This window comes from Balaenoptera borealis (genome assembly GCF_965194805.1).
Source record: "Balaenoptera borealis genome assembly, chromosome: 2".
Taxonomy (NCBI): domain Eukaryota; kingdom Metazoa; phylum Chordata; class Mammalia; order Artiodactyla; family Balaenopteridae; genus Balaenoptera; species Balaenoptera borealis.
The window spans coordinates 117,653,209-117,671,151 of NC_138867.1; the positions used below are offsets into that span (position 1 = coordinate 117,653,209).

Here is a 17,943-nt window from a genome sequence, read left to right on the forward strand (position 1 = left end):
CAGTTCCTTGATAAACATGAATTTGTTTAATTTTTACAAAAACAGTATAAGGTAGATCCTATAATTGATCAGATATTAGTTTTTATAGGTGAAGGAACTGTATGTAGCATAGAGAGGTTAAGTAATTTGGCATGGACATTCATCTAGTAAGTGGTGGAGCCAGGTTTTGAACCTAGGCTTGTCTGGCTCCAGAGGACAGGGATTTTGTTTAAACTGCTACTGTAATCCCTAATGCCTAGAACATGGCCTAGATACAGTAGTGTTCAATAAATATTTGTTTAACTAAAGAGAGAATAACCCATTTTGCTGTACTGCAGATCCATCCTGGAATGGGATTCTGTGTGTGGCCATAATCTGTTACTTTCTTGGGCTAGAATATTATTTGCTGACTAGAAGTTTTGAATTTCTATTAGGCTGCAGGCTCTTATTTGACTGTAAGGGTGAAATAGATGGCAGAGGTAATGATCTGCCAGCATCCACCCTGGTTCCTGTGAAGAGGACTACCTCTGCCTTACATTGTCAGCTCTGCCTCCCTAATATGCTAAGGATGGAATACTTTGATGTTTACATTCTACCCACCCAGGTACATGAGCTTGTTGAAATAGGTTTGGTAAAAATGTCGTGCTTCTTCCCTAGTCTGTGAAGTCTTTCATGATTATTTTTCTGAAAGCCTGAACAGACAAATTGGTAATGGATAGTACTGCCACTGTTTTATGTGTAAATCACCTATACTGGATGGGTTTGACCATGGACCATTTCTTTAAGTATAGTCATTTGAACACAAGAGAAGACATCTGATCAAAAGTATCTATGGGGGCTTCCCTAGCAGTCCAGTGGTTAAGACTCTGGGGGTGTCACGGAGTTCGATCCCTGGTTGGGGAACTAAGATTCTGTATCCTGTGCGGTGTGGCCAAAAAAAAAAAAGTATCTATGGCTACAGTTTTATGTTGTTAAGAGGGACATGAGAGGAAACTTTCACTTGAATTTCCAGGTCTTAGTTAGAAAGTGTTATGGATTGCTTAGAATTTAGCTTCTGTTTCTTGGTCACTGCATGTGATAGTTGGTTCAAATTATGTTGAAAGGGGTCATTTCCACTTTATGTTTTCTGTTTGTTCCTGAGTGTGTTTGAAATATAACTGGATTGGTCAAATTGGTGAATCATGAAGGCTAAAGTAGACCAAGGAACTCTATAATTTTTTAAGTAATTTATTACACTGCTTAATAGCTCACTTTTTTTCACTAATCTGGGTTACTTATCAGGACTGTATATCTTGAAAAGAATTCTTATGATTGATCATTATTATAGTAAGTAGTGCTGCCTTGTGATAGTGTCTATTTTCCTATCTTAACAAAACCTAGTTTCTTTGTCCTACGGCAAAAGCAATTCTAAAGAGAGAAAATAGAACACCTTAGCAGTTAGGACAAACGATGGTGGCTGTCATTTTCATCATAGATTAAAATATATCCCCCATACTTGTAAAAAGAAGTCTATCAAAGATACATTGTGAGGAGGGCAAGACATTTAGAAAATGCCACACAGAACATGTACACTAGCTGCTTACGCATAATGGTGAGCCCTAGACCTTTGTCATAGTTTGAGTCTTGAAATGATCATCGACTCTCTAAATCCATGGGGTCCTATTTCTGAGTATTGAACCTGATGTAGTCTTTGGAAAAGTAGGAGTTTATCATACCAGGCCAGGCAGTGGCTTTAGGAAACTCAGATGTTGAATAGTAATTTTGACACCTATTATAACTTTAGGTGACCACAAGTGTCTTTGCTAACCTTTACAAGAGGCTGTACTGATATCTAGGTTATAGATACTTAGGAAGAATGCCAAAGTTGACTGCAAAACATTTTATAAAACAAAGGACAGGGCTTCCCTGGTGGCGCAGTGGTTGAGAATCTGCCTGCTAATGCAGGGGACACGGGTTCGAGCCCTGGTCTGGGAAGATCCCAGATGCCGCGGAGCAACTAGGCCCGTGAGCCACAACTACTGAGACTGCGCGTCTGGAGCCTGTGCTCCGCAACAAGAGAGGCCGCGATAGTGAGAGGCCCGCGCACCGCGATGAAGAGTGGCCCCCGCTTGCCACAACTAGAGAAAGCCCTCACACAGAAACGAAGACCCAACACAGCCATAAATAATAAATAAATAAATAAAATTAAAAAAACAAAAACAAAAAAAAAACAAAGGACATTATTAAGTGCTTAAAGGCAAATGCCTCCTTAGAAAACTTAAAAGTCCCCGAGGTTGTGGTGAGGGCAAGACATTTAGAAAATGCCATACAGAACACGTGCACCAGCTGTTTAAGCATGATGGTGAGCCTCAACCCCCTGTCATAGCTTGAGTCTTGAAATGATCACTGATTCTCAAAATCCACAGGGTCCTGTTTATGAATATTTAGCCTAATGTACGGTGCTACAGGGCATTTGGAGTGCTGTGTGCTATTGCTTGCAAATTCAGATTCCAAATGAGAAAAGAATTCTAGGAGGAAAAGTAAGCTGTCATATTATACAAGGTTTGAATAAAGATGCAAACCTAAAACATATAGTGAGATGAAGTTTCAGGAACAGGGAGGAGGTTTGGTGTTCTAATGCTTAATTAGGAACTCATTTAGAAAGATGAGCCATTAAACAGCTGTCAGACTTTAAGTTGAGTAATTGACTTTGGCCTTTCTAAGTCAGTTTTCTCTTACTGTTTGCACATGTAATACTCATTTTAAAAACATTTAAATTTGTACTCTAGGATTCAGTTGGTGACATTAACATTGAAATTCTAGGATCACACGTAAAATAGAGTTGGAACAGTTGGTGGTCAGTTATGGTTATCACTTATATTTCTCTTCTGTGATGGCAATCCACATTTACCGAAGACTTAGTTTTCTCTGAGTAATTGCAGTAACATAGGGGAACCAGAAATACCCCCTTTCCATCTTGCTTATTATTGGTATCACTTAATTGTCACTTAGCATATTCACCCAGTTTAGCAAGTAGATGCTGGTAGTTGAAACCATGTTAGGAACCTCAAATCCTTTTAACTCTGAATTATAATTATGGGGTAGAGGAAATTGAAAAAGGACAGTTTCACCTAAGACTACATGTCTATAGAGTATTACAGTGAAATACAAACCTTTTGGACTAAAGTCATGGAGTCCATGAGCATCAGCTTTATGCCTTAATAATCCAGGACCTAAGGTGGTCTTTGGGATGGTTGAGGGGAGATGTTCTGTACTTGGGAGAACAGCCTGCCACATCCTCACCTGGCTGGTTTGCGTAGTTTGTGTACACTTGTGGTATCCCATCCCAAATTTCACAAAAATCTTTCAGTGAACTTTTATAAGTTAATAAAAAAGAAATCCTCTTAATAAATTTTAGTGTGTTTAAATGTGTCTCTGATTTTTCTCTTTTGGTTGGAATAGGTACGTCCATCTTTATAAAGTTGTAATCAAGATGCTAGTCAGTTTTATGTTTTGTTTTTTATATAGTGCTGTTCTAGATGCTTTACATGCATTGTTCCATTTAATCCTCAATTGTAAGAGAGGTAATATTATTGCTCCTATTTTACAGAAGGTGAAACTGAGCGTGGAGAGTTTAAATAGGATCATAATAGTAAAAATTAGAGTTGGAGATTCAAATTCATGTCTGTGTTTTGGAAAAGTTTGAACTCTTACCTACTAAGCCATACTGCCTCCTTTGTGATGAACTTTCAAGCCAGACTGTTAATGAAAATATTGTCTAATTAGTAGAAATTCTAACTTTTCAGAATTCACTGACAAATTTTTGAGTAGAACCCATATTCTTGTTTTACTCTTGTAGGAACTGAAAGATATGGGCCATCGTGATCAGATGGCTGCAGCCAGAGGAATCCTGCAGAAAAACATTCCAATCCTCTATACTGCATCCCAGGCATGCCTACAGCACCCTGATGTCGCAGCCTATAAGGCCAACAGAGACCTGATATATAAGCAGCTGCAGCAGGCGGTCACAGGCATTTCTAATGCAGCCCAGGCTACTGCATCAGATGATGCCTCGCAGCACCAGGGTGGAGGAGGAGGAGAGCTGGCATACGCCCTCAATAACTTTGATGTAAGTTATACTTGGGAGGAGACTACAGGCTCTTGACCATCCCTCAAAGTTAACAGATTTCTGGGGAAATGTGATCAAGGTTTCTCATGAAAGCTCAATTTCTACTTAGATTTGTAGTCTAAGTTGAAAGAAATTTTATAAACCATCAGTCTACTTGATCTTGACTTGGCCTAAAACATTTATCTTTTCTTCCCTCTCCCCTTCCCTCCTCCCTTCCCCTTCCTCTTCCCCTTCCCCTTCCCCTTCCCTTCTCTTTTCTTTTTTAGTTTTAAGCTTCTGAATTCTTTTATGCAACTTGTGTTTCCTATGAGGTCATTCTTTAGTGAAGCTATGAATTTTTGTTCATTTCAATCAAGACTTTAACCTTCTGGCAGATATGAAGCTATGGGAGATACAGAGGCAAAGTGCGCTTAGGCTCTGCCCTCCAGGGGCTCACAGTCAGTGAGAGATACAGACACATCATAAGTGACTACAGCAGAAGTGCTGTCATCTTAATCTGACTTGTCTGACTAGATAACACTTCTCTTCTCAATGACTAAATAATAGACAAAATTTAATCAAGTGGAAGCAAATTTAGGATTAAAATACTTCCTTAGCATAATGCCATATAATTACCTTTTATAGATGATGCCCCAGATCTGTTCTGTGTATATATTCTGTGTACACACTATCCTATGTATCAACTTTAATCTTAATTTTTTGGGGTGTGTTTTATGGTTTTAAATTCCTACCCACAATGCCTCATGGCTTCCAGTAGATGGCAGCAGTTTAAGATTTTTTTAAGTGGTTTTTTTTTTTGTTGTTGTTGTTGTTTTAAACCAATTGTTGTGTTATTTTTTTTTTTTAATTAACATAAGGGAAAATTGCCTTCCAGGTGACCAGCATCCTTTCATTAGCAGGAGTGCTTTGAGGTATAGAATCAATATAATGGAGTGCATTTTAACAGTTTTTTCTGGTCTTTACTTTTCTTTCCTTTGTCTCACCCCTTTACTTTGTCTTGGGTAAAGACAGTGTTAAGCCTAAAGACCATGATGTTAGAACTGAATTTTTACCCTGGAGCCTTAAACATTAAATGACTTTATGGCAAACTCTTAAGATATATCTTACAATTAACTGGCACTATTGTTTTTCCCCTTCAAATTTGGCGGTATTAGGTACTGGCCTCATTCAAGGCAGTACAGATTACATTTTGCCCTAAGTTGAGTGATATCTATCAGAGGTCCCTTAACCTCTTAAGGCTACAGTGAAACTTCATTCATAAAATGACAGGGTTGGACTAAATGCTTACAGGTCTGTTGAAGTTCTGTGACTCTGTGTTAAAATTCTATGACCATTCATTCTTCATACCTGTTGGTCATTGTGAAGAAGATGTTGTGTATTCAGTTTTGACTAGAGAAATACTGCAGTAACTTAATCTGGTAAAAAAAAAAATCAGCTAAAATGTAGGTTAATAATAAACTGAAGGAATTGTATGTTTAGTTTTGAAACTGACAGTTCTTTGGAAGGGAAAGTAGACGTGTACTTATTGGAAAAGGGCAAGCTTTTTTTAGAGAAAAAACTTGGCATTTAAACTGAGATCAATAAGAACATAGTTCGTATAAAGAAAAATTAAAGGCAAAATATTTGTACAGACATTTATTGGTGTAAGGATAAATTGTATCAAGTGGAGAAGTTTGAGGAAGGCCAGTAGATCTTGTCCTGGGGGTGTTGATGTTTGACCTAGTACCTGTAGCTTACTTGTGACCTGACCTCACTCATCAGTGGTAAAGCTGGATTTAAGTGGAGTCAGGGGAGTGAAGGGAAGACAGAGGAAGGATTTATTCTTTTGCGGGCAGTCGTATCTCAGAGAGTGGCTTTGTTGGGACAGATTGCTGTCATCTCTTACAGAATACCTGGAGGTCTTTCAGCAAAGAAAGTCTCTAGTTTGGAATTAACAGGATAAATTTGAGACTGAATTTTTATAAGCTTTAATGAAATGTGTAAGATGAAGAAAATTGAAATTGATTATAAACTCATTCCTTTCTGAAACTTTGAAGACAGAAGTCAATGTTTTGTTTTTATTTATTTTTTGTGGTCAAACAGTTCTGCTAATGTCGTGTAGCAGTTTTATTCTCTGTACATAGAAAAGAACAAGAGTGCTAATGTTTATTTTCCTTGTAATTCTCATTTGGTAACTTACTATTACTGCATAGGCTGACCTTTAGATGTTCAGATTAAGTGATGTGAACATGATTTTTATGCCAACATATTTCTGTTTGCATTTGTGGTATCATACCTTATTCAGGCCCCATTCCGCTGGATAGTATTGCTTCCAGCGTCTTCTTTGAGAAGTAATCCACCATAAACCAACTTGTGTGGGATGCCCTTCAACTGCCAAGAAGTATAACTTTGTTTCAGGCATTGAAATTTTTATGTTATATATTGGTGTTCCTAATCACCACTTTCCTCACCTTCTTGAATATTGGAGGGAATAGAGATTACACTAGCATTCAATAATGCTTCCTTTGCAGAAACAAATCATTGTGGACCCCTTGAGCTTCAGCGAGGAGCGCTTTAGGCCTTCCCTGGAGGAGCGCCTGGAAAGCATCATTAGTGGGGCTGCCCTGATGGCTGATTCATCGTGCACACGTGATGACCGGCGTGAGAGAATCGTGGCAGAGTGTAATGCTGTCCGCCAGGCCTTGCAGGACCTGCTCTCGGAGTACATGGGCAACGTGAGTAAGAGGAATTTTCTATAGCAGATGTTGGATCTGAGGTGTTTTTCAGAACTTTTCTTTGAAGTAACAGGAGTTTTCCATAATTGTTGCGTCTTAACTATACATGTTAAGAGGTGTTTTAACTATACATGTTTTAACTATACATGTCAAATATGTTTTAACTACATATGTCAAATATGTTTTTAGCTTCTTGACTCTTGGGTGGAGTAAAATTTTTCAAGGAATGGATAAATGGCTTTCTGTAGTGCCCCCTTTCTGCCCAACTTGTTGGCGTGAAAATTTTTAAACTTATAGAAATATAATGAACACCCATCTACCCTTTATCTAGATTCACCAATTAACATGTGAATACATGTGCATGTTTGTGTGTATAAATATATGCGTGTATATGTATATATACACATATACAACCTTTTTTATTTTTATGAAACATTTGAAAGTAAGTTGCAGACATTGTATTGCTTAGCCTCTAAATATTTCAGCATGTGTCTACTAGGGATAGTAACCTTCAATACCCCTAAAATTCCATTATCACATGTAGGTGGCCATCTAATTTTGGGTGAAAGGGAATGCTGAAAATATTCATAGTTGATGAAGTTATTTGAATGAGCCATGTGCAGTGCTATAAGAGTAAGTAATTGCCAAGTAGAGCTGTATTAGGTGAACTGAGTAGAGTTTTTGAATTTTTAAGGTTTATGTTTAAAAACCAGTGCTGTGAAATTGGATACCTGACAATTTTTTTGCCGTAGAAAATACTGTATCTGTTGATTTATTTTCTGTATTGTTAATGTCTTCTTTTTTCCTTCCCTAATACTTCTTTCATTCCAGTTATTTAATGCTGCTTTAGGGTTAGTGTAGTTTAGACCTTGTACCCAGTATTTTACTGTGGCAAAGAAGGAATAAATTAAATAAAAATTATATAAAATCATTTTAAAGGGAAGAAGGACAGTGCAAATTAGTCCTCACTAGTGATTTTTCCCTATTTAATAGTTTTCACGAAAAGATCTTTGGTACTTTCTCATTTGTTCATTTGCCATACATCTTGTTTGTTCACTTGTATTCTTATATAAGTGAACGTATAATGGTGAGTCATGATGGAATTCCTAGGGTGAAGATGAATGCTTTCCTGTGTTTATCTTGTTTCTACCATATTGTGAAATTAGTGAAGCATATTGAATTTTTTTAAGCCATTGCCATGTTTTGATCGTATGCAGTCTACCTCAGAAAAATGAGATTAGAGACTTAGTTAAATCAAATGGAAAAAGTGGTTGATAAGTCACAGTGAAAATGTGGGACACATTTAAAAACCCATATATAAGCCTGAAAATCAGAAAATATAAAAAAATGAATAATTTGAAGACTGGCTCAGGGAAACAAAGACTCATGACATGTATGTGAACCAGTTATCTACTATCGTGTGCTGAAGTGGTACGAAAGTGTCCAATGCAGTTATGATTGGGAAACCACTTTAAAAACAGCCTTTGTGGGGAAGAGTATGTGATAAATCTGTTCTCATTCCTCCATACTAGAGTTTCCTAACCAGTCTAAAAGATATTCCTTGAGTCTTGGGGTTGGTCAGATCTTGGACTAGTCATCTCTGATCATGAGGTACCTCCTGGATTCTCCCCAGAATGCCAGACAAATAGTACTTTCTGTTTTGTGCCATGGATGTAAGTAATGGTGGGAGATACTCATTTATACGGAAGATATGGAGACCATAACAGCACTCTTACATAACATTTTATTATGTAAGTGAAAACAAGAACAGTGATTGATGTCAGGCTGAAATTTAAGGATTATGGTAGGGGTTTTGAAAGAAATTCTCTCAATATTCAGAAATATATTTTAGAAGATGATTTCTGAACACATTTCTCCTAAAGATAAAAATATTTAGTTTCCTTGAATTGACTCACATAACAGTGATCAGGCTGTGTCCTGTCACAAAGTGATGGAGTGAGGATAAAGGGGGAGGGCAGTGAAGCACATGTGAAGAAAACTTAGAATGGTAAAAGGGTCTGCAAGAAGCAGAATCAACTAGGGATAGATTTTGCTTATTTATGAAGCATTCAAGAACATTTAGAACCTCCAGCGACAGTCAGAACTTAACCGGCAGTATCTTCCTGTCCCTCAGTTCATATTGAGTATGGGTCATCTGCAGAGTAGTGTGCTGGGCACTGTGTAAGAGGAGGAATGAAGCACTGATCCCTCCCTTCTGAAACATACAGCATCTCTACAGAACATTTATTGGGAGTGCCATCATAGGTGCTACTAAAATACCATGGGGATTGCAAGGAGGATGAGATTATTTCTAGCTGGAAAACCTGAGGCGATTTGTGGAGTATTTATTTTATAATCTTTGCATTGAGCTTTACCTTGATTTTAAAAAAATGATTCAGTTTAAGTTTTGATTATTTCTTTTGAAAAATATTAGATAAATAATTATGGTATGTGGAGAATTGAGACAGTCTGGATTAATTAAAACTGGTTCAGTACTTAGAACTTTGTTGACAGAGTGGTAAAATCCAGAAAGGTTCACGTATTTTTACTTTTTTTCATTTCCTGGGTTCTCTCAGTCATGTCATGATTTTTATAGATACATACTTAAAAAAAAATCTTGTTGTAATTTCTTGAGCCTTCCTTCTTCATCCTGTGTTGCCACTTATCAAGTTACATTGGTGTTTCCTCTAAGGCAATGATTCTTTTTTTTTTTAATTTAATAAAGTTTTATTTTCCAGAATGTACAGTTGGTGGGATAAGGCAATGATTCTTACTTAACTTTGGATGCACATTAGAATCCCTGGGGGGGCTTCCCTGGTGGCACAGTGGTTAAGAATCCACCTGCCAATGCAGGGCACATGGGTTCAAGCCCTGGTCCGGGAAGATCCCACATGCCGCGGAGCAACTAAGCCCCCGTGCGCCCCAACTACTGAGCCTGTGCTCTAGAGCCCGCGTGCTGCAGCTACCAAAGCCCGCGCGCCTAGAGTCAGTGCTCCGCAACAAGAGAAGCCACTGCAATGAGAAGCCCGCACACTGCAATGAAAAGCCTGCTCACCACAACTAGAGAAAGCCCACGTGCAGCAACGAAGACCCAACGCAGCCAAAAAAAAAGCTTTTTCTGAAAAAGAAACTTTTAGAAATCCTGATGTCTAGGTTGTACCCAAATTAAGTCAGAATTACCAAATTGAGTTCCAGGCATCAGTATTTTTAAAAGTTCCACAGGAGATTCCAATGTGCAGTTAAGGTGGAGAAAGTGCTATGATGGTTTATTGCATTTGTCCTTTTCTGTCTCCACTGCTGTTGTCTTATTCCAGGCTGTATTCACTTTCTCCACTTCCAGTTTGTTCTGCCTGCTCAGGCCAGTCTGAGCTCATGCCTTCAGTAGGACATTGTTCATTGTGTTATTGAAATTCCCTTCCTACTTGTTTAAACCTAACCTGCCCTTCCTTCAAGGCCCACGTTTCCCCCCCATCTCTTTGCTGAAGGCCATTTCAGATTACACCATTCTACATTATTTCTTTGTAGCTTGAAGTTTTGCACTCAATTGTTTACTTCCTTGAATTGTTGGTCAATTGTATTTCCTATATCCATGTAATTTCTGCAACTAGGTTTTAAGCTTTTGAAAGATGGGAACTATTTAAAAAATATTCTTTCAGGGTCTAGTATAATGGTAGTAGAGATACTCAATAGGTGCTTGCTTAATGAACTCACGCTGACTTGGGAGAATGGATAAAGTGAACAGTTTGGGATATTCATGGTACTAGGGATATATTAGTGGAAAAAACAAAGATCCTTGCCCTTATTGACCTTACATTCTAGAGGGTTATGGGGGAGGAGGCCATGGGTGATTTACCCTTACTTCCGGTAGCTCTTTTGGTATACAGATGACAGTTTTTGAAAAAATTAATACTCTGAAATAAGCAATGAGTGGAAGTGATATGTTAGATCATAGGGTGAGGGCCAAACTCCCTTTTAAAGGCTCCAAGGGCCAGGAGGCCAGCAGCCTTAATGCTTCTACTTGCATTGTAGTTTGAAGAGTTAGAGATAGATAGTCTTAGATCTATCACTAGCTTACCTGTATGATGCTCTAAGAGATACTGATGTTAAGGGTAATGCATTTGACCCCTACTTACTTAAACATTATGGAAATGCTTCAGATGCCTGACAGCAGAGGGGTTTTGACCGTTCAGTGGATCTTTGTTTCACAAATGACTTCCAGGTTTCCTTGAAATGAAATGTAGTTATTGTGGTTATGTTTAATTTGTTCTTGCTCTATCAGCCTAAGGTTACTCTGCCTATGAGGATTCTAGAGAAAGAAAAATATCTTGGATGGGTTTAAAAATGAATGGATTGGACTTCCCTGGTGGTCCAGTGGTTAAGACCCCACGCTTCTACTTCAGGGGGTGCAGGTTCAATCCCTGGTTGGGGAAGTTCTGCATGTTGCGGGGTGCGGCCAAAAAAAAAAAAAAGTGAATGGATTGAAATTAAAGTGAAATGTAATTGAATTTGAAAAAAGTTATTGCCACTTTGTTTATTTTCTTGTAGTTGAAAATCATACATGTGCATTAAATTATTGACCCACCATTACTATTAACATTTAGGTATATGTATTTCCAGTTTGTCCCCGTTCTTGTATGCAGAGTGTTTTTAAATTTTAAAATAGTTTTAACCCTCTTAATGTTCTCCGCATAGACACAAAATATTCGTATAACATTCAAACTATTAGGTTAATGGTGCAACAACATGGGTGGACCTGGAGGACATTATGCTGAGTGAAATAAGCCAGACACAGAGGACAAACCCTGTATGATCCACTTTCATGAGGTTCCTAGAGTTGTCAAATTCATAGAGACAGAAAGGAGAATGGGGGTGCCAGGCACTGGGGGAGATGGGAATGTGGAGTTACTGTTTAATGGGGACAGAATTTCAGTTTGAGAAAATGAAAAGTTCTGGAGATGGATGTGCTGATGGTTGCACAATAATGTGAATGTTCTTGAGACCTATGAGCTATATGCTTAATATTGGTTAAGATGGTAAATGTTATGTTATACGATAAACATAGTAAAAAAAAAATAACAAACAAAATTTAAAAACAAACAATTAGGTTTAATGGGTTCAACTTTCTGTTTCTTAAATGTGTAGTTGACTTTGGAGCCCAGTTCTGTGTTATAATGTTTTTTAAAGATAGTATTTCAATGCCAGTGAAAAGTCTCCTTCTGAAGAGGCCTGTACTTGGTACAGCCGAATTCTTTATTTCACACTCTTCATTCTGCTAAGAGATATGCTGATCCTTAATGTGGTCCTTTCTCCCTTTGTTAGGGCACGTGCTTTGAGTTTTTCCCAGTACTGCAGTAGAATTTATTGGGACCAAACTTACTTGTCTCTTTTATCACACTCACATTCCCCTCAAAAAACAAATGAACAAAACTCTCTACTCTAACCCCCCTCCCCCTGACCCCAATCTGAAAACTCTTAACACAGTGTCTGAAACATAAATGACCCTCAGTCTTTGAAATGAATTCCATTTGGTTTTGACCTGAGCAATCTTGTCCAGCAGTTCATGGTCATATGCTGACTGACTAGAATTAGAATTTATAATTGGTGAGAAGAAACACATGCCTTGGGCTTGAGTAGCTTTAGCTCTGTTCCATCCAGTGTGGTAGCCAGTAGGCATATGTGGCTATTGAGCACTTAATAGGTGACAGGTCCAATTTGAGATGTGCTGTGAGTGTAAACTATATACCAGATTTCCAAGACTTACTGCACTGAAAAAGCTGTAAATATCTCAGTAGTAGTATCTCATTGATAATATTTTGGATATATTGGGTTAAATAAAATCTGTTCTTAATTTTTACGTGTTTCTTTTTACTTATGGCTACTAGAAAATTTTAAATTATATATGTAGTTTTTGTTTCTTGCTTGTATTATATTTCTCTTGGATAATTCTAACTACTGGGTAACCAACCAGCTAAGGTGAGTAGGTAAGAGTTAAGCATCAACTTTTTCCTTTTTTTAAAAAAATTAATTAATTAATTTATTGAGCTAGCTGTGCTGGGTCTTAGTTGTGGCACGCAGGATCTCCACTGCCGCATGTGGGATCTTTAGTTGCGGTATGTGGGATGTAGTTCCCTGACCAGGGATCGAACCCCGGCCCCCTGCATTGGGAGCACGGAGTCTTAGCCACTGGACCACCAGGGAAGTCCCAACTTCTTCCTTCAGTGTCCAGAATGGTAACGTACATAGTAGCTATTGTAGCTTGTATTTTTTATACCTTAAACTAGTTTTAGGCAGAAGAAAATTGGTACAGCTTAGGACCAGGTGAGGATGATGTTGCTTAAGGTTAAATTTTATCTTTGTTCTTGCCCAGAAACGGTGGAGGTTGTAGGATCCTAAAAGAGTAATGAAGTAAGTGGACATGTTTTGTATTGGACTGGGCCTATATTTGAGGGGTTTGATTATGTTAGCATATCAGGTATAAAATTTTTATCTGATTTGGATAATAGTTAGATATGGAATATATGAGTAAGGTGCAGTTAATGTTCACTCTCAAAGATATATTGTTATTGCAGTGAGGGGAAGCACTTAATCTAGATGCTAATCTCTTCTCAGTTTTGCAAATGCTTTCCTGGAACCACTTTAGCGGAGCCAAAGCTTCCAAGCCTTTGAAGGACTCCTTCGAAGAGCTTGTTACTGCATTATTTTGTGGCTGCATTTTCTTATTTTCAAAATTAGAATAGGTTAATTTTTTTCTAATTATAAAGTTCTCTGTTCATTATATATCACCATTTTCGGTATATAGCATTCCAGAGTTCATTCTGTCTATGTGTGTATGCACACATTTATCTGTTCTTTTCTTACTGTTTCTTCTTTTTTTGACAACAGAAATAAGGATTGTCTTTACAATTATACTGCTTACCATATACTAGCCATTGTGCTGAGAGACATACATTATTACCTGTTTGACTTCCATAATAATCCTATTGAATTGTTACTCGCTCAAAAATACTTAGTCATATAGCTGAGATTTGAACTCAGATCGCTGTGGCCTGAAAATCTGAATGCTTACTACTTTTATCATAGTGTATCTTTGTAAGTCAGCAAATACGATTTTACATCATCATCTTTAATAATCATGGTTTTTTTTTCACTATATAGCTTTATAAATGAAATTTATTACTGAAGTTTATTAATGAAGTTAAATATTTCACACTAAATAAGGTAAACCCAGGTCTGGTATAGCTGCTTGAAGTGAGCTGAAGAAGAAAAGAAAGCTTTTTTAGAGTATTCTCCCAAGCTAGACTCTCTGGAGTTACTTGAGTGTCATAGATGTTTCAGTTGGCTCTGTGATGTGCAGCTACAGGGCCTGAGTTTTGTTATGTGATATGCTATGATTTTCATCTTTGTGTGAACCCTTGGGTTTCCTGCAGTAGACTCTTGCCTGTATTGCTAGTCCATAGTTTTGTACTATATGATTTTATTGATTTGTTAGTGTAAGCTTTTCGGTGAGCTGCCTAGCATATTTGGAGAATTTAGGTATAAATAGATGTTTCATTGAATGCAGAATTCGAGCATGTGTAGGAGTTAGTCCTCTTGACATTAGTATTTATTTAATTTGGAAAGCTTCTTTGTCAAAAATTGTGTGATTTTCTTGTGGTGTGAGATGAGAGGTTTAAGAGAACTTCTTAAGTCTGAAGAGGACATCTCACCCTAGTTATATTTTATGTTGCTTTTTAGAGGCCTGAGGTACTTCCTATATATGCCACTCTGGCATTATGGATTGCAGTATTTAACAGGCAAGTTCCTAACCTTTTATATGCAGAAAGATGCATGTTTGTATATTAGATAAAATGGCTCTGGCTTAATGGAACAATAGTAGAGCAGTCTCTTGAAATCAGAATGATGGGGCAGACCCGGAAGCCTGCCCAGTGTCAGGCTGCAGATGCATCAGGTTTTAGCCTACAGGAGACTGCTGTTAGACTGTCCTTGGTATTAATTTATGCTTTTTAGATGTCAGGCGGGCTTGAAGAGCTTTTATATCTAAAAAAATGTGTCTAAATTAAACGGTAGTAATAACCTCTAAATATATCAGAATATTAGCAATTATCACTGAGTGGTGGGATAATAGGCAATATAAATTTTCTTCTGTAGTTCCTCCCACATTTTTGACAGTGTTTCTTATGGTCATTATGACACAAAGTTTAGAAATAAACTTAGACCCTTAGTTTTATGTGTCATGGATTTTTAGGTTTTGTTCATAATCATATACTGTGCTTATTTCCAAAGTACTATTAATATGGGAACACTGAAGATTTTTCACGTTAATAAGGTGATTCGTCTTTTTGAGGTAATGATTCATTCAGGACTAGTTTGAAGTAGTGAGTTGTCTGGGGGGGCTTTTTGTTTACTACAGTATGTACTTCTAGAAAGTCTTGGTCAAAACAGAGTCAGTTATCTCTGTGTGATAGTATTTGCATTATCCTTTTCTTGAAATATTTGTCAGTGATTTTTGACCATGGAAATATAGAATTATAAATTTTAGAATTTGGAAGTGACATTAGTTATCATAGTGTAGGGTTGACAAATTAAACTTCTCCGGTAAAGTCTTGCCTGCCATCTGTTTTTGTAAATTTAATTGGAACGTAGCCATGCCCATTTGTTTACTTAACAATCTATGACTGCTTTTCCACTGCAGTCGTGTAGTTGAGTAGTTGTGACAGAGATGGAATGGCCCCCAAAGCCCCAAATATTTGATATCTGGCCCTTTACAGAAGTTTGCCAAGCCTTAATCTAGTCCAGCCAACTAATTTTTTTTTTTCAACTAATTTTTTGAAGGTTTTAAAATACAAACTCAATTTCTCTTAACAGATGTGAGATTATTTAGGTTATATATTTCTTATTAGATAAATTTTGGAAGTTTGTGGCTTTTAAGGAATTGGTCCATTTTATCCAGTTAGTCAAGTTTCATATGCAAAAGTTGTTTGTAGCATTCTCTTATTATCCTTTTAGTGTTTGTGGGGAGTCTGTAGCCATATTGTCTAATTCATTTCTGGTGTTGGTAATTTGTATCTGACCCCTTTATTTTCTTTGCCAGTCTGGCTATAGGTTTATCAATTCTGTTGATCCTTTGAAAGAGCCAGGTTTTTTTGGTTTCATTGATTTTTCTGTTATTTTCAATTTCACTGATTTCTGTTCTTCATTGTTTCTTCTGTTTCCTTTAGGTTTATTTTGTTCTTCTTTTTCTAGTTTCTTGAGGTGGGAAATTAGGTTATTGGCTTGAGATCTTTCCTCTTTTTAAATGTAAAGATTTAGGGCAGATTTCCATATAAGCCCTGCTTTGTCTCCATCCCATAAATTTCAATATTTTGTATTTTCATTTTTGTTTAGTTCAAAATATTTAAAAATTTTCCTTGAGTCTTCCTCTTTGACCGGTGGATTATTTGGAAGTACAGTATGTTGTTTAATTTCCAAGTATATGGAGATTTTCTTGTTAAATTTCTGTTATTGATTTCTAGTTTAATTCAAATTCAATATGGTCAGAGAACATACTTTGCATGATTTCAGTTTTTTAAATTGTTTATTGAGATTTGTTTTATGACCCAGTGGTGCTATCTTTGTGATGTTCTGTCTGCACTTGGCTGTGTTTTTTGGCTGTTGTTGGATGGAGTGTTCTATAAATGTCAATTAGATCCAGATGGTTGATGGCATTGGTTGATTGAATTGGTTCAGTACTTCTATACCTTGATTGCTTATTTATTTGTTTGTTTATTTAGGGTCTGCTTGTTCTAATAGTTACTGAGACAGTTATAACCCTGTCTGCCAACTATAATTGTGGATTTGGCTCTTTTTCATTTCAGTTCTCAGATTGCTACTTTATGTATTCTCTCCAGAGTTTTTAGTTGCATTCAGTGGCATAGACAGGGTGGAAAATGTTTACCCCATCTTAACCAGACCTAAAACCAACCACCTATTTTCAAAACAGCCTGAAACTAGAGGTAACTTGGCTATGATCATACCCAGGTAAGAACAGTTAAGATTAGAATTAAGCCTTCTGATTATCAGTCCAGAGCTACTTCTGATGGTCCTCATCATATGTGATGCCATGGATGGTGGACAGTAATGCTTACATCGAATAGGCATCGTTAAAGCTTGATCAAGTAGCCTCCCCCTGAGCTGCTTTCTCAGCTGTGAAACAAGGTCATTAATAGCTGCCCTTCTACCTGACTTTGTTAGAGGGCACAGAGAACCACTCAAGACCAAGCAAAATGAAGAAAATGGGATAATGGGTGGTGGTAATGCAAAAAATGCCTTGAGACAAAAGAGCATTAAATGATGTGTAGCCAAGAACAAGGTGAACAGGGATCTGGATAGGCAGTGACCGAGGCTGCTCTCCTGTCTCTTGTAGCAGATTCTTCTCAGTTCTGTGTGATAGCTCCATTCCTTGCTCTGTCTATAGCAAAGAGCCAAAGCAGCAGTCTCCACCCACAAGTCTGCATGATCTTGTAGTTCAAGCATCTCATCACAGCTGACAGAGGATCTCCCCCGCCACCCCTCATTTGAGTGTGGAAAGGGAAGGGGATACCATGTTTGACTTGAACTTACAACTAGAAAATGCTATAAATACATGCAAATTGGTATTGTTTTAGGAAATTAATAATACACTTCTTTCTTTCTCATTTATTTTTACTTTTGGCAAAGTTGTCATATGTTGATAATAAATTGATTCTTTTAAAATAGTGTCATTGTTTAAATGTAGCAAAGTAGGCATTTTATTGTTTATAAAATAAACCTGTTTATCTAGAATGCCCATATGTGACAAACATGTAAAATTAGAAGCTTATCAATCATAACTTTCTACCCTAATACTTTCTGTCCATTGATCTTAAAAAAATTTTTTTTTTTAAATTGGGTGTTTTAGAGGACTTAAGATAGTTAATAAAACACCTTGAGTTTCCAAACTATCCTTGCCAGAGACAGGTATAGCCCTGGCTGCCAGGAAATTTTCTGTTCTGTGATTTCAGGCCTGCTCTCTTGAAAATTACTATGGTTTTCATATTTCTTAGTCATAAAATTAGAAGGGTTAAAGTCTGTGGAATGTGATATTTTTCTTCTCTGAGCGAATGCCCTTATTTTTTCTGTTTATTT

The 17,943-nt window shown here is 37.2% G+C and overlaps 1 protein-coding gene and 1 long non-coding RNA gene across 2 annotated transcripts in view; both read left to right on the forward strand.

Annotated features, from left to right (window-relative positions):
* Positions 1-17,943, forward strand: part of CTNNA1 (catenin alpha 1) — a 187,870-nt gene that overhangs the window by 69,794 nt on the left and 100,133 nt on the right. The window contains exons 6-7 of the mRNA XM_082382038.1: positions 3,818-4,087; positions 6,598-6,801. Of these exons, the coding sequence (XP_082238164.1) occupies positions 3,818-4,087; positions 6,598-6,801 (474 nt within the window). The remainder of the gene's footprint in view (positions 1-3,817; positions 4,088-6,597; positions 6,802-17,943) is intronic.
* The window catches only part of LOC309624241, a 36,948-nt gene continuing 25,812 nt past the window's right edge, over positions 6,808-17,943 (forward strand). Inside the window, exon 1 of the long non-coding RNA XR_014241830.1 lies at positions 6,808-13,206. This is a non-coding gene — a long non-coding RNA (uncharacterized lncRNA). The remainder of the gene's footprint in view (positions 13,207-17,943) is intronic.